Source organism: Grammomys surdaster, unplaced genomic scaffold, assembly GCF_004785775.1.
Source record: "Grammomys surdaster isolate TR1022 unplaced genomic scaffold, NIH_TR_1.0 372, whole genome shotgun sequence".
Taxonomy (NCBI): Eukaryota; Metazoa; Chordata; class Mammalia; order Rodentia; family Muridae; genus Grammomys; species Grammomys surdaster.
In genome coordinates this window covers 6,492,727-6,511,717 of record NW_021604791.1, presented here as the reverse complement: position 1 = coordinate 6,511,717, position 18,991 = coordinate 6,492,727, and the positions used below count along the sequence as shown (strand labels likewise).

General features: G+C 44.2%; 1 protein-coding gene across 1 annotated transcript in view; it reads left to right on the top strand.

Annotated features, from left to right (window-relative positions):
* Kiaa1211 (KIAA1211 ortholog) overlaps positions 1 to 18,991 on the top strand; it is a 51,090-nt gene that overhangs the window by 1,452 nt on the left and 30,647 nt on the right. The window contains exon 2 of the mRNA XM_028780841.1: positions 16,088 to 16,223. Within this exon, the coding sequence (XP_028636674.1) occupies positions 16,104 to 16,223 (120 nt within the window). The 5' untranslated portion in view covers positions 16,088 to 16,103. The remainder of the gene's footprint in view (positions 1 to 16,087; positions 16,224 to 18,991) is intronic.

Sequence of the window (18,991 nt, the reverse complement as noted above, 5' to 3'; positions counted from 1 at the left end):
TGTGGGTATTGTCATGTGACCGCCTGCTGCGGTGTGGGTATTGTCATGGAGTTGACTGTGGTCCCATCATGTAAACCATGAACATGGGTCTTTTTCACCTCATAGCAGAACGAGGTACAAAACTACTGATGTGGAACCAAAACTTAATCAGTGGGAAAAGGCGTCAGTCTACAGAGCCCACCCTTGGGCAGATGGCCCTCTGAACATACACTTCAGTTTTGTACTAGGCCGTGGGTTTGCCCAGCCTCCGCGTCCCGTTGAATTGCTTTGGACTCTTACATGTCCTCTCCCCCATTTTAACTTCTGCATTCCATTTACTTCTTGAGGGTGGTTCTCCTTAAAGCTTTAAGAAATCTTGGGAAACTCCACGCTGGGCTAAGCAGTTCCGTTATCAAATAGGTAATATCACCTGTTCTTATTATTGACTTTTGTTCAGAAACCTGCACAAATGGTATGGGACATATTTTAATTTCATATGTGTTTATGTAAGTAAAAGATGCTCGTCACTTAAGAAGCTAAAAGGATGTTTGGACTGTGGATTTTTGTGTCTGTCTTTAAAATAAAAACAGTAGTATAAGAAAGCAAAAGTAACTTAAGGTGAGACTTACACATGGCTGTGCATGCCTGTGATAGCAGGAGAGGAAGGATTGTTAAGTCAGAGAGCGATTTGGTATGCCAGTGAGATCCAGACCAGCCAAGGATACACAAGACCTGTCTCTAAACAATGTGAATACCTGTAGCCAAAGGTCTGCTCCTTTAGCGACAAATGGCAAAATTTGAGAACTATGCCTTCCTAAAATTATTTCCAGTTCACTGCTCAGGTGACAGACATGCTACTGCATGCTGCGTAAAGATTTAGAAATGAATCTGAAGGTTTCTTTTCTTTTCCATCCAAAATAGAAAGTGTTCACTGACACACAAGACTTCCAAGTCCCGTGGACGTGGACGTGGACGTGGTTAAGGTGGCAGATTCCATCCAGTGTTGAGGGAGAGTTTCCTGAGTATTAGGGTTACTCTAAAAACTTGGGAGGCTGAGCTTGTGTCCAGGGGGTTGGGGCCCAGGAAGGTGGCATTTAGTCATTAAAATTGCTGAACTCTAACAGGTTGGACTTCAAGAATCTGTAGTTCTAAAAATGTCTCTGTGGCCACGAACAGCTCCACACAGGTCTGCTCCCTTTGCCTCATGTTGGCCGTCCCTTGGGGCCTTCAGACCATTCTGCTGTTCCCGTAGCTCAGGAGCAAAGGCTCTTTGGCTGGTGCTTTTAAATCATACATGGCTTCAGGAAAGTGAAGCCTAAACCACGATAGTTTTAAACAATTTAATAGCATCTCCTTTGCTCATTAACTACAGTGAATAGCACATTTCCAAAAGTATGTTAAATGAATCTTACAAGTCAGCATTTGCTAGGCTGAGGTAGCAGGTATGCTGTGAGTTCAAGGCTCGCCTAAGCTACATGGTGAGGACCGGACACCCTGTCTCAGAAACAACGATAACAGAAAATAGAAGGAATAAATGTTATATGTAGGAAGAGGGAAAGAGCCATCTTGGTAAATATGTGTGCATATGTGTATGATTATCGATTATATATAAGATATATTAGTAATTTTACTTAAGTCTTTACAGGGCTTTTACTATGCCATGCACCATGTGGGTCTTTAAAAAGAGGGATATCCTATGTGATCCTCTGATCACACACCCTTTGTTCGTAGAGAAGAACCAATGGCATTTATTGAAGTAGCCACACATTGTTAGCATTAATGTGTTTCTTGCACTGATGAACTCATGTAACACCATAAATCTCTAAGATTCTTCGTATCCCAGTTTGAAGATGAGAAAGCTGAGGCTAGAGTGGCTAGCCCAAGGTCAGAGAACTAATAAATCCCTGAGCAACTGCAAACGGTCAACAGTGTGTTCCTGAATGTCCACTGCCCCGCCTCCCAAAGAGGCTGTAGTATTGCTAGGGCCATGGTGTCGTACTGCTCGGGGTCTCTAAGCTCAGATGCCTGCCTGCTTCCTGCTGTTGAACGAGACTCCGATGCTTCTTCTTGTTCTGCCTCCAGTTCGTCCTGGACACTTGATGTCTATGTTAGCGCACCCAACTGCAGCATTTGTAAGTGCCCGCTCTAAGCTAACAGGTCCAGACACAGTGAGCTCACATCCAGATCCGAATAATCAAGAAAGGGTTCAAGGATGAGGAGGCCTTGAAGTGTCTTCTAACAATGAGCAGGATTTGAGATAGCTGAGAGGCGGGGCATGAACCCATCAAGGTAACGGCATAAGCAGAAACTTTAATGCCAGAACGAATGCGGCAAGCTGGGTAGAGTAGTATATACCTAAAATCCCAGAATCCATGGGATTTTGGAAAGAGGACTGTGAATTCCAGGGTAACTCAAGCCACCTGGTCAGATTCTATTAAAGAGGGGAGGGAGGGTGAAGTAGAAGAGGGTATAAATCTTACATCTCTTTCTGTAGGTGTGTGCTAACTTTACACCATAAACAGGGAAGGATGTCACAGGAAAAAAAAGAGAGAGAAAAAAATACAAATATCCTCATGATTTAGGCACACATATCTTGTCTTTTTTTTTTGAAAGATTAAAGTGGGCCAACCTAGGCTACAAAGAAAGACCCTGTCCAAAAAAATATATATGCTAAGGAATCCATATTCATAAGAAATCTACTAGACTTATGAGAAGAGTTGAGCCAGGTTATAGGAAACAATGTTAGAGCTTTTGTGTCTTCACTCAGTTCAAGGAATGCAAAATCCTCTACAGAATGAAGGGAAACACTTGCAAGTGGTATTTCTGGTAAGAGCCTTGTATTGGGGGCAGGTAAAGAACTTTTACAATTCCATAATAAAAGGTCAAAACCGGGGCTGGAGAGATGGCTCAGTGGTTAAGAGCACTGACTGCTCTTCCAGAGGTCCTGAGTTCAAATCCCAGCAACCACATGGTGGCTCACAACCATCCGTAATGAGATTGGATGCCCTCTTCTGGTGTGTCTGAAGACAGCTACAGTGTACTCATAAATAAAATAAATAAATAAATCTAAAAAAAAAAAAAAAAAAAACATGTCCCTTTAAAAAAAAAAAAAAAAAAAGGTCAAAACCTTTTTTAAAAAAATAGGCAAAGGATTTGAATAGATATTTCTACCCAAAGAGACAGAGAGAAATGAAGAGAGGGAGGAGTGGAGGGAGGGAGGAAGGGAGGGAGGAAGGGAGGGAGGGAGGGGGGAGAGAGAGAGAGAGAGAGAGAGAGAGAGAGAGAGAGAGAGAGAGAGACCTGTTAAAATAAGCCATACTTGTTCAACAGGGAAATACATCACATACATGAGCTACAGCCCAAAAGACAGATTTTTAATAAGTATTTGCAAGAACGTGTAGTGGTTAGAACCTTCATCCCTTGGTGGTAAAACATGAATTGATAAGATGCTTTAGGGCAGGGGCTGGAGAGATGACTCAGTGGTTAAAAGCCCATCCTGCTCTTCCAGAAGACCCTAGTTCAATTCCCAGCCCCAACATCAGGTGGCTTACAGCCACCTGTAACTCTGGGGAAGCCAAGAACCTCTGGCCTCCAAAGACACTATGTGTTCGAGTGCATACATGTCCACAAAGACAAGCATATACACAATGAAAAGAAATAATCTTTTTAAAGAAAGATTCATGGTAAGTTTGAACTGAGCAGCAGAGAGATGCCGGTAATAACCTGTGTTAGAGCTCTAACTTCAGGCCATACTTTATACGTGGTGGGTTTCATCTGGAGCAACCCGTCTGTATCCCCTTCACTCTGTGGTTTCCTGGACAACTGTGCCTTCCCTGGGGAAGCAAGGCCCTCTGATCCACTTGGACCCATCAGCCTGTTAATTTTTCATAGCTGTGACCAGACTGTTCTGGTCTATGGCTGCTGGTCCCCATAATGTTGAGTAACACATCCTGACAGTGGGAACATACGTCAGAAAAAAAACACTGTTCACTTCATCCCAGACAGGAAACAAAAGAGACAGACAGGACAAGGCCAGGGAGAAAATCCCCCTAAGGACCCACACACACTCTTCAGCTGAGTGCCACCTAAACTAGAGCCTCTTGAAATAGTGTCACCAACCGAAGACCAAACCTCCAACACCTGAGCCCTTCTTATCAAAATCCTGACTAAGTCTCCCCCCAGTATTCTTGCAGCCTCTTCACCTTCCTGTAGTTTGTAATTCCGGCACCTAGCCCTGCGGCATTACCGAATTCCAGGCATTCGGTGATTTGATTGAATGAGCAAATGCATGAATACCGAGTTTTTACATTACTGATGTTTCTCCCCCTACAAGTCAGTATTCGTCGAATTCCTCCTCGGATGATAAAGACCATCACCGTCCCTCACCTTCTGGAAAAGGAAAGGTACACAGTCAGCATCATGAGACGTGTTTCCAGCGAAATATCAGCACAGCTCAGGGCTTCCTGGTCACACTGTGTGTTTTCTGTCACTTGGCCTTAATGGGTTTTCAGAAAAGATCAATTATACTTGACCATTTATCCTGTCCCATCGCTCCATCTATAAGGGCTGGTGGCTAAGCTGAACGGGAATCGAGAAGTTTAAGGGGAAAAAAAAAAAAACCTATCAGCTGGAAAATCGAAACCAGCTAGGAGTGGACCTTGACTGTGTAAGTCTAGGGGCAGAGCTATTGGCGAATCAGCAGTAGTGGTTTCGAAGGAAGCAGCAGAGGAAGGGGCGGGGTTTGTCTTGTGAATGCAGAAGTTGCCGCTCAGGAGCTGGATGACAGGGGGGGGGGGGGGAAGCCAATCCCTTGATCTGCTAAGCCAGCAAGCCATCTCCCAGGATTATCATAAGGTCAAAATATGCACATGATATTGCACAATCTGTTGTAAAGTCCTTTATAAACACAACTCGATAGTACCATAGATAGAGACGCAACTGCTGATAGCCAGCGTTTTGCTTGCAGAGCACAAGCCTAGAGGAAATTCGTTCACATGATAGCGAGAGGGGTTTATGAAGAGATCTTTTTCCATGTGGGACAACCAAGAAATAAGATAGACAGTCAGGAGTCCTGAGGAATCCAGAGCTTGAGAGACATGCTACAGGATCTCATGTGTCCTGTGATGTAGGGACAATTAGAGAACCCTCTAACTCCCACCTCTAGACTGTTTAAGATTTCAGAATGTCTTCCTTTTCCTTGAGTATGTGTGACATACCCTGTTCTGTTGTAATTGACAAGCAATTCAGTACTCTGTGGTCTACTAAGCACCACATATTTTTAGAGGATCCCAGAATCCGGGATGTGTGTTGAAGATGCCACACCTGATAGAGCCTGGTTCCAGTTTTCTTCTACCCGCCCCCCCAACAACTGTAGTTTGTTTGATGAGGATATTTAATTGCTCATTAGCATTTCATTTGAATGAGGCTCACAGATCTATTTAGAAAGAAAACGGCTGATCAATTGCAGTTGCCCCGTTGTCATGGAAACAAGCTGAAATTGGACTGTAATTATATTTCCTTATGTCTGAAGTCATTGCTATAGTAATTACCCAATATCTATGGTCCCAAATTACATGATGCTCATCCAAAAAGAAAAGAGAGAGAGAGAAGACAAAGGACAAGAGACAGGGGTGGGGAGCATGCCGGCCTGAGGTGGCATTCACTGAGCAGCTGTAGAGAGCCTTCAGATTCGGATGGGAGAATCTCCCTCTGTAGGCTGTGACACTGACTGTGTCAGTGAGTCTTGGAAGCCGCCCAGTGCTTTGAGTAGTAGCTGGAAAGCTGTTGGACAGGATGATTTTAGTTCTACAGAAGGCACAGTTACAATATCAACAGTCACTACATATAATCTAATCAGTTAAGAGCACTGACTGCTCTTCCGGAGGACCGGGGTTCAATTCCTAGCATGGACATGGTGGTTTACAATCATCCATACTCCAGTCCCATTGGATCCAACACCCTCTTCTGGCCTCCTCGGGTACAGTTCGTGCACGTATTGCACAGACATGCCACTAGTCCAAAGCTCTCGACATAACTTCCACTTTGTAGAGCTGTAGTGTTCAGACCCCATCCTTTCCTGGCATGCTGGGAAAACGCTGCAGCTTTGTTCAGTCATATTTGGCAAAAGGGAAGCACTGTTGTTTCCTGAGCTGGTAAATGGGCTGTGTACAGTTAATGCCAAGTTTGAGAGAAAGCACAGTTGGGAGAGGCTCTAGTTGGAGGTCGTTACTTGTGCCAATCATATCCCAATAGATTGGAGGTGAAATCCAAGCAACAGTGACACCACACACCCTTAGCCCTACAGCCGCAGTCAATGGTTCCTCCTCTTCATTTTGTAAGCCCCGCCCCCTCACGTCATATCCTGTGATGGAGTGTGTACTCTGGGACCTCACTGCCAACCCTAGTCCAAGCAATAGAGCATCAGGGTAGCAGCATCCTCAGAAATGGTCCAGGGAGATAATCTGAAGTGGCAGCTTCAAAATCAACAACAACAGAGAAAGTAAACCCTCCGCCTGAACAGAGGTTAAGATGTTGATTCTTCATGGTGATGATGAGCGTCTTAGCGTAATAATTCCACCCAACCCACGCGTTACAGCAGAGTGCAGTCATTCAGCCAAGCGTCCTGGACGCCTTCAAGCACAGAAGTGGAATCGTCAGAACAACCCTGCATTTCCTTCTGTCTCCTGTCATACTGTTATTCGCTCTGAAGTAGCCTCCCGTGAGAGTCAGTTTCATTGACTGGGCCCATGACATTTGAGAGGAAAAATATGGGAGAAATCCAGCGTCTGCTTCCCCCTGGCCTTCCAAATTCCCAACAACTATAGTGCAGAGGCTTAAATGTCCTAGGACGTACAAAAATAGGACTACCCTCTGGGGAGATACCCAGAGGGGTCCCCACCTGCTCAGAGGAAAAGGGAAGAGAGGATGGGAGAAGGATTTCGGGAAAAGGTGACAGGGACGGGGGCAGTGAGTGAGATGTAAAATGAATAAGTTAAAAAAATTTAATTTTTTACAAATAAAGAAAAACAGGACCCCCATTAATTTTCTCGGTGCTAATATAACAAACATTATCTGAGAATTGCCTCCGCCCACTCAAAGCCTCTACTCCATAGTTAATAGGTCTTGGCATTCTCTCCTTGTGTTCAAACCTCCTAGATGAAACCCTTAGGGCTAATGGCTCTGTGCACCAGAGCACCTTCAAATCTTACATGATGTTAGGCCAATATCAAGAACATCTTCTCTTCTTTATCTTCTTCCTTCCTGTCACCCACTTCCTCTTCTTCTTCCTCCTCTTTCGTTCTATAGAACTTCTAATCTTCCAGATAGTGACTTTAATTTAGGACTGTGTATGGGGGTGATATCAAGTCTTTAGGTTGAAGAAAGATCTTTTGGTCTACCAGCTAACAGTTTGGGGTCCCTGTAGAGTTATGAGTCATAATGCTACAGAGGTGGTTCAAATATGCTTGACTCAGGGAGTGCACTCTTAGTAGGTGTGGCCTTGTTGGGGTGGGTGTGGCCTTGCTGGGTGGGTGTGGCCTTGCTGGGTGGGTGTGGCCTTGTTGGAGGAAGTGTGTCACTGTGGGAGTGGAAAATGAGACCCTCCTCCTAGCCACATGGGAGCCAGTCTTCTCCTGTTTGCCTTCAGAACAACATGTAGAACCTTCAGCTCTTCCACTGCCAAGCCTGCCTGGACACTGTCATCCTTCCTACTATGGTTATAATGTTCTGAACCTCTGAACCTCTGAACCTGTAAGCCAGCCCCAATTAAATGTTGCCCTTTATAAGAGTTGCCTTGTTCATGGTGTCTCTTCACAGCAATGGAAACCCTAAGACAGAAGTTGGTACCAGGGACTGGGGTCTTGCTGTGATACCTGACCATGATTTTGTTTGGAAGAATGTGGATTTGGGGACTTTGGTTTGGAAAGCACTGGAATGCTTTAAGTGGGGCTTCATGGGCTGACCTAGTAGGAATATGGAAGATTTTTGTTTCTGAGGGTAATTTGAATTATGGAAGCCTGGCTCTAGACATTTCAATGGAGAGGAATTTCAGTATGTGGCCTAGAGATTGTTCTTGCAGTATATTGGTGAAGAATGTGGTTGCTTTTTGCCCTTGTCTGAAGAGTCTACCTGAGGTTAAGGTAATATTGGTCTTTATAAGAGTTGCCTCGGTCATGGTATCTTTTCACAGCAATGCAATGAAAACCCTAAGACTATTTTTCTTTTTTTTGAGACAGGATCCCACTGTAAAGCTCTGATTGGCCTAGAACTCACTGTGTAGACCAGGCTGGACATGAACTCAGAGAGATTCTCCTACCTCTGATTCCACTTATGGGAGGCACTTAGAATGGACAAATTTGTACAGATAGAAGGTAGACTAGTGGTCACCAGGGACCATGGAGGAGGAAGAGGTGCAGCATTATCACTGAAGGGATATAGAGTTTGTTTAGGATGGATATGGATGACCACTGTGTAATAAGATGAATATAGTTAATGTCAATTGGTTGTACAATTCAAGCAGGTCAGATGGTAAGCTTTCGTGTTAAATACTTTGCTACAATTTAAAAGAACATTGAACCAACATTATGTATATTTTTAAGGTTTATAGACACCAATATCCCATTTGATGTTGATAGGTTTGGAAGTAAAACTGGCTTACTGTCTTCTGTGTACACTTTGTAATTGCGAGTTGCCAGGGCCCTCTTGATTAGTGCTGATTTTGATCCTCCTGCCTTGTGACCGAGCAACTTTGCTCATGTTGCATCTATGTTTCACCCCCAAATACCAACATCTTAAAGTGGAACCCTCTGTGACATGAATCAGGAGCTGAGTTCAGTGTAGTCTGTGTCTCTTGTCCACACTTGGCTGGGCCTGTGCATCCTTAGCCCTGAAGATGCACAGTGAGGTCAGTAACCAATTAGATCTGGTACGAGCCCTGGGTTAGCAGCTTTCCTTTCTTCCCCTGCTACTTTGTTTTGTATGCACAGTCCTACAGTGAGAGTTAAATAAGACCGTGAGATTGGGGCGCTTTGTATATCTCGTGCCATCATTTAAACGATGTTCCATTTCTCCAGCATCAGAAGAGAAGGCGCCACACACCTGATCTGTCCTTCCACCTGATCAGGAGGAGCCTAAAAGAAAGCTGTAGCAAAGAAATACGGAGGCCTCTTGCCTCTCAGTCCCTTCACCACCAAAGAAAAGAGAAGGAAGTAGGGCTTGCCTACTTCACAGTCAACTGGGAAAGACTTTAAATGTCAAGAATAAAAGGGTCCAGATGAACTCTGCTAAGGTACAATTTGTGGTAAATTGTCTCCCACTCCCAAGCATGTAATTTGAAGCCTCCAGCTGGTTAAGGACAATGATTCCACCCTGCTCTTTGTTCCTTAGAAGAGAGTTCAAGCTGAGTTCTCCACCATGCAGGCTCTGTGGGTTCCACTCCAGATTGCCTAAACGCTGAAGCTTTGGGTAATATTTTTAAAGTCTTTGTTTCGGCCCCACACTCTGGGAAAAGGAAGTCGTCTACACGGTAGAGGTGTTTGGAGCCAGAAATGACTTCTGTGATGACCAATGATTGAGTATTATTACACCAACAGCTCAGGACTTAGATGAAGTAACGTAAAAGAGAGTACCCACTCGTGTAACTAAGATATTTGTCACCACCCTCCTCTACTACTTCTTCTCTGTGCTCTAAAATGAAACCAAAAACTAAATTTAACAGGAAAAAAGCATATATATGTTCGATCCCCTTAAGGGTAATGGCCATATATAACAGGCTGGCCTTGAACTTGCTCTGTAGCCAAGGATGACCTTGAACCCCTGTTCCTACCAAGGACTGGGATTACAGAGCCATGGCTACATCAACACAAACTTCTGATGTGCTTATCATGTGCTTGAATCTATAATAAATATAAAAAGTCCTTCACTTCCTTCTCCCGTGATAAAGTGGGTTGTGGCATCATCAGCCATGTCTTTGGGAAGAATGCCTACAAATACAGATAGAACATTGAAATAAGGTGTCTGAAGGCATCTCTTTCCTGCTGAGGCACAGAATTGAGCATCCTGTGGTCATTAGTGGCTTTTGGCTTAGAGCAAGAGGCCAAGAAAACTGCAGGTGGCTGACACAGAAAACAGCAATGCCCAGGGGCTGGAAGCACAAAACCGAAAATTTTAGGCTGTGGTAGTAGCCAGATTTTTGAGAGATTAAGATCTCTAGTGTCGGAGCACTCAGGCCTAACTAAATGGGAGGTGTATATCAAACCCCTCCTCTCAAGGATCAGAGATCTGTGTGGAAGAAGAGGCAGGGGGATTGTAAGAGTCAGATATTGGTAGATAACTTCAAGAAAACACTGTCTGCCATAGGGAAGATGAACCCATGAACTCAGAGACAGTGACAGCACACACAAGAGCTATACAAATTCAAGACAGACAAAATTCTAGCATAGAGATGGGGAAGTGGACCCAAAGCCCCACCCCTAACCAAGAAGCTATTTGCAATTGCTACCTGCTGTGGGCAGGAAGAGACCTTTTATCCAATGAAGCACCAGAGCTTACGTCTGCCAAACTCCATGGAAGGTCTTGTGCTCAGGAGTGATTGACTAACAAAAATGGATCTCATGGTTTTTGTGATTTTTTTCTTTTGTCTTTGGGGTTTTGTTTTGTTTACCTGTTTATCATCATCATCATTTGGGGTTGTTGTGGTTTTTTGACAGCGAAGGAACCTGAAGTTGGTAGAGTGTGGAGATGCTGGGATGACTCAGAGGAGGGAAAGAATAATTACCCAACAAAGACAAATTTTAAATCAATGTGGTTTTTTAAAAAAGAATGTATAAATCATAACAGAAAGAAAAAGATCATAAGAGAAGAGGAATCTCGGAAGAAGAAAGCCAAGTCTGGGCAGTAGATTTCTTTTTGAAGAAATCTTATTGAGAAATCTGCCCAGGGAAAGACAGTGGAAAACCAGGACAGGTTTTAGTAGTCTATGTTGCTGGAATTAAAACTGAGGCTCAGGGACTATCATGGAAGGGGATTCTGGGAAATAACTCAGGCTCTCTGGTGAGGCTCCTGGTACATATCCCTTAAAGCTAGGCACAAATCAAAGATGAATCCAAACCTTATAGAAGTTGCCGGTCAGCCATGGACCAGCGTGCGGCTGGCTTGAGGATTCCTCCTTCATTGCTGTTTGCCACCTGCAGGAGGGTCGCTGAGTCCTCTCAGGAATAATGGAAGTCATCCTCTTAAGTTTTTAATTCATTGTGTGTAGAACTCAATAAATGTTCCTAGGATCTCAACACAGACTACAGGAGGAACAAGAACAGGAGTAGAGGCAAGAGGGTTAAGATACAGGAGTCTCGGATGTTTTTCAATGATGGTTGGTCCGTTCAAGAAGGTAGTTGACATGTGACTTTTGTCCACAAAAGAATTTAGCTGACTCAGTATGAAGACGGAAAAGCAAAGAGAGTTTTGTTGGGGAATTGGGATCTATTTTTTTAAAAAAGTAAATGAATGATGAATTTAGGGTTTTTTTTTTAAATCTGAAATTAAGAATTTCAACAAAAGTTTTGTTATTTGTTACTATTAGACAAAGCCAAAGAGAATAAGCTAGAACATAGCAGGGAGATCTAGACCAAGTCTTAGCAGATACAGATTCGTAGCATTTAGCTTGAGTAAAAAGAATGATAGATACAGAAAAAAAAAAAGAACAGAAGACAAATGGCTCCTGTGGAAAGTGCCCATCAAAGAGCAAAGAGAGGAAAACTGCCGAGAGATGACCTAGGAAAGAAAGGCTGAGAATTTTTACAAAACATGAGGACGGAGACATCAAGCCATGGGTTTAAGAAGAGCAGCAACTCTGGAGAAGAGGTCACACCTGCCCATGCCAACGTAAAACTTCGAAAAGCATACGAGATACAAAATTTTCATCTTCTGGAAGCAAAACTCAGATGATTTTTTTTTTTTTTACTCTCAAAAGAAACATACGTAAAAGAATATCCATGAGAATTCTGGCCAGTACCAGAGAAGTTAAAATCGTGATGTATTTTCTCTCTGGGTCCGGAGAGTTACAAACCAATCGTCACCACTTCCGACTTTTGTCCACAAAAGAATTTAGCTGACTCAGTATGAAGACAGGAAAGCAAAGGAGTAGGTAAATGAAAAACAAAAAAGACATGGTGTTGAGGAGTGTGAGGTAAAGGTGTGTGGTAGACAACCTCATTGTATTTTGGATAGGAAATACAAAGAGTCCATCCATCCATTATTATGTCATATTATTATAGTTATTAAACAACACTAGCGAAAGTCTCTGTGTATAAGATCATTATATGAAAAATAACTTCATCTCATATTCCACCAGTAAGAAAACAGAAGATTAAGATTTCTAATACCATTTATGAAAAAAAATCAAACCCACTAGATATATAGTAATAAATCTATCAGGATACGTTCAGGACCACTGTTCAAAAAAGTACTAAAGCGTTCCCAAGTGAAACAAATGATGGTTTTAACACATAGGCTCATGCCGTGTTCTACATTAAAGGATAATTTAGAACATCATGATGTAAAGACATCAGCTCTAAATTTGTCTGTGGATCTAATCCCAGACTGAAAGTAATTGCAGGAATATGGGGGGGGGGGGGGCGGAGAAGAGGGAAGAGAACCGGGAGAGTAGGATTGGACTTGTGCAGCAACACAAAGAGACGAGATAGCATCTTAGGGGGGGAAAAACAAAGAAGAACTGAAAACACATTAGGTAGTCAAACTTAGAAAGCATAAGACAGAGTGGGCTTATTTCTGTTTTGTTTTGTGGTTTTGTTTGTTGGTTGTAGTTTTGTGTTTGTTATTTGTGTTTCTGAGACAGGGTCCCAGTGTGTAGCCCCTACTCATACATAAGGCAATCCTCCTGCCCCTGTCTCCTGAATTCTGGGTTGACTGCCACATGCTACCATCCTTAGGCAGGGTGGGCTTCTTTCTCTATCTAAAAGCAGACAAGTAGTCCGAAGGGACAGAGGCCAGAATCACTTGACAGTCTCCGTCGTCACAGCCCATCTGAAAAGCAGGCTTAATAATAGATCCTACGGTGGTGCACCCCTTTAATTCCAGCACTTGGGAGGCAGAGGCAGGCGGATTTCTGAGTTCGAGGTCAGCCTGGTCTACAGAGTGAGTTCCAGGTCAGCCAGGGCTACACAGAGAAACCCTGTCCAAAAAAATAAATAAATAAATAAATCCTACACATAGGTTTTCAATATTACAGCAAGAGGATGTAAATACTATAGAGGTACACACACACACACACACACATACACACACACGTACACACACACATACACACACACATATGTCTTACTTTGTTTAGCTAAAATTACTATTAGCACTACATTTCTTATAATTGTTATAATTCTGCTAACCAGCATTTTTAGTCTTTTGATCTATTTTTCCACATAAACCACCTAGAGGCATGGGTGTTTGGACATCCAATGCTGGGGCCAACACAGCCACGCAGGTGCCAGTTCTTAGCCTACATACAAAAAATTAACAGGTACACACATGCTAAGAATTTCATGACTCAGTCAAGACAGACATCATAGCAGCTGAAAGGGAACTTCGCCATGTGTTGTTACACAGAGCTGTAAGACGTTAGTGGACATTTGTTAAGCATCAGACACGGAATTGTGCTTGTGCATGGGCACATAGTTGAGAATCTTCATATGTACATAAAAGCCCCATGTAGATGGGTTGGGGCAATAGCTCAGTCAGTAAAGTGCCTACTGTGCATGAGTGAGGTCTTGAGTTCGGGATACAGCACCCATATGAAAGGCCATGCCTGGAGGCACACACACTGGTAATGCCCACACTGGGGAGTCAGGGGGATGCCTGAGATGTCCTGTCTAACCAGCCTCACCTAATGGGCAAGCTGCAGGGCCCAGTGAGAAACCCTGGTCCTAAAAATAAGGTGAATGGCTTGTGAGGCACAACAAATCATCTGCCCCCTATGTGTATATGCACACACATGTGCTAAAAAAAAATAATAATAATTTAAACAAAAATTTTAATAGACCATGTAAACGTGAATTGCTTCTTCTCTTATCCGAACTGTAGTTTGAAATTAAGACAGAAAATATGGAAAGGTTTAGTCCCATTGATTGAAAACTTTCGTGATGTCATTGGATGGGCTTGGAACTCCTTTCCTTGTTTTGTTTTGTTTTGTCTTTTGTTTTTTTAACCTGCATGGATATAGCATCACCGTTTCTTAGGATTAGGAGGTGGTGAGAGATTTCATTTCACCTCATACTTCCAAGAACAATCATGTGCCATGGTTTACAAACCAAGCTGCTGCCCTGTTAGGCCCGCGCTTCTCCTGAAGGCAGAACCATTATTCTACTTTGAATCTCCAGCCTCTGTACACACTAGCCTTCCTGGTATATATCGTCTTCTCCCATACCTCTGTCCTTCTTGGCCGGCCATAGTCTAGAACTGTCTCTTAAGATAGATCAGCTGCCTGGCATGGGATTTCATTCAGTCGGTCACTCTGCCAGCTCAACTTCCATGCCGCAGGGACGAAGGAGGTGACGACATGAGCACTCTCTGGTGAGGTCTCCTCCCACTAGAGGTTACATGGCTACTTGTTCTTGCCTGAGTTCACACAGTCTCTCCCTCAAGCTTTCTGGCCCTGAACCTCAGGTGTTCGTTAGCGTGCTTCCTTCCTGCAAGTCAGCAAATTAAATGCCATAGTTGAATCAGTCTTCCTAGCTCCATCCAGACCTGGGAGGAGGGGCAGGCCGCCTGCAGTGCAGTGTGGAAGGTGCCCTCCTATGCTTTCCTGCACTTGGTCTCAGAGAAAACCTCCCTTTAAGATTCCTCTCTAAGGAAGGAGGAGGAGGAGATGCTCTCAAGCCTTTTGTCATCTTTGAAATGGGCTGCCTTGCCGTAGGCTTCTGTGTCTGCTGGAGTAAGGACCAGTTGTGTCCTGGGGCTTCCTTCTCCTGAGCTCCCCACTGTGTGTGTGTCTCATCAGGTAGCTAGATGGCCATACATCTTTGAGGTGCAACCCTATAGCTTTTTGATGCTAGATGTTAAGCCTAGGGTTTTGTGGACCCTGAATTCTCTACTAACTGTAACACTGTTTTCCATAAGTGTAACATTGTTCATGCCTGTGACAAAATTACCCGAGTTCCTAGAGGTTCGGGTACATAAAGAAAGGTTTGTTTGGGAAGCTGACCATCCAAATAGCATGGTGCTGGCCCTGGTCAGCACCCGGTTTACATTGTATCACCATGGATGGTGTCACAGCAGGATAGATGTAAGCCAGAAGTGGATGCTTCTGACAGTAAGTACATCCCACCTGGGGAGAAGGGGAAGCCAGAGTGTGGAGAGGACTAGGCTTCCTCTTCTCACTCATCCACGAGAACTGTGGTCTCCTGGGAATTGCATCAATTCCTCCTGAGGACACTGTCCACAAGGACCGCACGTCTTAGATGATTTAGTATTCCCTAATGCTGGTACAGTGGAGACCAAGCTTCTAACACTTGGAACCTTGAACTCAAACCACAGCTAAAGCATAGCGGTTTTGTATGATCTATGCAAAACCCATCAAATGGCTGAAACATGGGTTTCTCCCGTTGATCGTATTCTCCAAACACTGATAGTCCCTCCTTCCAAAGCCTTTGCTCTGTATATCTACACTGCAGCCTGATTGAACGTGAAAGACACTCTCACTCTCAGTCAGATCTGTGCGTGACTTCTCTAAGTAGTTAGCAAGATTTTTTTCTGGAACCAACCTGATAGACGCACCTCAGCTGGGCAGGTCCTCTGGTTAGAAGTTCGGCACCGTTGGTTCTACAGATAAATACCTTGCTCCAGGTTGTCGCCCTGTGAGTGGTTCTGAGAAAGATTGTTGGGGTGACATTCTCCCGTTCCCATGGGAACCTTTCATTCTCCCCTGCTCCTTGTCAACCCTCTGCAGGAAGGCCGTGCTGTTGAAGGACTTTCTGAATAAGCTAAGAGATGTGGGTGGAACCCTTTGAGTCGGGGGCGGGGCAGGGGGTGGTGGACCAGAAAACTGAATCTGGAGAAGACGTTTATCATCCTAATAAAACGAAGCACATGGTTTGCATTCCAGGTCCTTCAGCTGTTCTATGGGAGCACGGGCGTTCTCCCATGACAGTGTTTTTATCCCTGATGGGGGAGCAGAAAGTGAGCAGACAGTTCAAGCAATGTCACAGGACAACATCCTGGGCAAAGTCAAAACTCTTCAGGTAAGGCAGCTTGAGACTGGAGGATCAGAGCCAGGGGAGCCCACCCCACCCCCATCCTCTGTGGAGGGACGTGGAAGAGTCCCTGGCTGGTCCTTGAGTGACGGAGTGGGAGGGTCAGGGGTCACTTCAGGAGAGAAAGCTTTGATTTCCTATACCCCTCTCAGTTCCCCTGTGAGAGACACACTTAGCACCGTTGTACCTCACCCCCAACACCCGCTTGTCCTCTCTCCTCTCCTCCAACTGTTGCTTCCTGTTCGGACATGAGAACAAGTCCCCAAGAGAAGCGACAAGGCTTGCGTGTGGGAAAGAGCTCCTAACCATTTAAGTTGTCTGAGCTGCTATCCAGAGTCTGAATTGCACACTTCCATCGTGTGAGTCTCCAGCGTGAGGCGGGGAGAGGCGAGACTCTGGTGTGTCTGCAACCGCAGCTCCCGGCCACCTTGTCTAGAAGGAACCCTTTCTCCCTGCAATGTGGGCAGTCATCTCAACTAATATTGACTTAGGGGGTGACTCCCTAGCAGTGAGAATGTGGTAAAGTAGTACTATACTAAATGTGGTTAAAAAGAATGGGTCCAGGAAAGGTTTTTTTTTTTTTTTTTTAAAAAAAAAAGGAACATTATGTGGAGTCATTATGTAGAATTGTGTCATTGCTCAGAAGCATTTCCCTCACCAGGAATCACTACCAGGACAAGCAACTTCTCTGAGGTGAGGCCTGGAGATGACCTAATCCAGTGGTTCTCAACCCCTTTGGGGGTTAAACAACCTTTTCACAGGGTTGAATATCAGATACTTGCATTGCTAATGTTTTGATTGGGCATCACCACAACCTGAGGAACTGTATTAGGGAATCACAGCATTAGGAAGGTTGAGAACCCTGCTGTAGACTTTGAACAGAGGGCTCTGGGTTACCGAGCCCCATCTGACTATGTCTACAGCAATGAATGTATGAGAAGACAAAAAGCAAAAGAAAGAAACAGTGGTGGCCCGAGAACTGATGGATAGAAAGAAGCATTACACTCAAAAGTAACTTTCTATTCTCTTTACCCGTTCTTGTTTCTACTGGGCACCAGCTGTGTATTTTATGACCTAAGGTCATACACTCAGTGCAAGGTGATTCGTGAGAAACCAGGAAGTAGCCAACGCCCTGGAGCCACACCCAAACTTGCTTAGATCTTTATGCCTGCAGCCACCACTGACCAAGGCCAGGCTCCTGCCCACACAGCCAGCTCAGCCTGGCTTGCAAACGCCAGCACTTCAGAGCGAGATCCCTTCTTCTTGTTCCTGCTGGCTGTGATCTTGTACTTTGACACTCCAAAGAAGCAAGCTGTCACTTTTTACACGCGTTGACTAGAGAGGACTGCAGTAGTTGGGGAAAGCATTAACCCATTTCCCTCTTCCAGTCTTTTGATTACCAATAGATTCTGAGCCCCTAGCCTATCACATCCCTTCACTAAAGGGAATGATATGCAGAATTCATTCCATGAAATAGCTGTATTTTACAGGGGCTTCAAGAAATTCTCTAGCCAGGCAGAGGTGTTGCACACCTTTAATCCCAGCACTTGGGAGACAGAGGCAGGCAGATTTCTGAGTTCGAGGCCAGCCTGGTCTACAGAGTGAGTTCTAGGACAGCCAGGGCTATACAGAGAAACCCTGTCTTGAAAAACAAAAAACAAAAGACAAACAAACAAAAAAGAAATTCTCCAAAGGGTAGATACTGGCCTGTTGCCTTCAATGATATATGCTCTGTAATGTTTACCACATACCACTGCCTCTTTAAAAAGTGGATTTAAGTGTTGTACAGCGCATGTAATGGTGCAGTGTTGAAAAAAATAGAAACTCAATAAAATATATGAGTGACTGATTTCTTTTAACACGGAGGTATGGTTTTAAGTAAGCTGACCTCATAATTGATAAAATATAGAGCCATCAACTTTCCTGAAGTGACAGTTTGGTTAACACAAGAGGTAGGAGAAGGGGGTCAAAATGACTAGTGTGTGGTCCCAGTCATATGACCTCTGCCTAATTTTGCTTTTGCCCCTGGACTCAGGAGCTTCCTTTGATCTCCATAGTGATAGCTTTGGAAATATTTAGGGCTTTGTTCTTCAAGGTGGGGCAATGGGGACCGTGGTCAGAGAAAATGGGATTTTTTTTTAAGTGACCTAAAGGTTTAACTGAATCACTCCCAAAAGACTATGCTTTATTTTTCAGTCGACTAAGCAGTATGTTCCTGGTAAGTCCCCCAAATCTAGTGACTTCATACACTTGCATGAGTGCTTTGCATTTCCCACGACAACGGTATGCTGGTGTCGATGCTCTGTAAGAAGCATACGCGCCCGCCTCCTCATAGACTCCAGCATGGAATGAGAGTTTAGCTGTGTCAGAGGCATGTGTGTTTCTTATGTCTAGAATCGTCATTGTGTACGTCTTTGTTTGATGTTTTGTTTTAAGAAAAAGGGGATGGATAACATCTCTTTGACAGTGAATGTCCTGGATAGGTGATTAGCCACAGTTGGTCTAAATATTCTCTAATGAAATTCTCTAGATTATCATTTAACAACAAAAAATAAATGTTTAAGAAACTATCTGACCAGCCAGGCGGTGGTGGTGCACACCTTTAATCCCAGCACTTGGGAGGCAGAGGCAGGCAGATTTCTGAGTCCGAGGCCAGCCTGGTCTACAGAGTGAGTTCCAGGACAGCCAGAGAAACCCTGTCTCGAAAAACCAAAAAAGAAAGAGAGAGAGAGAGAGAGAGAGAGAGAGAGAGAGAG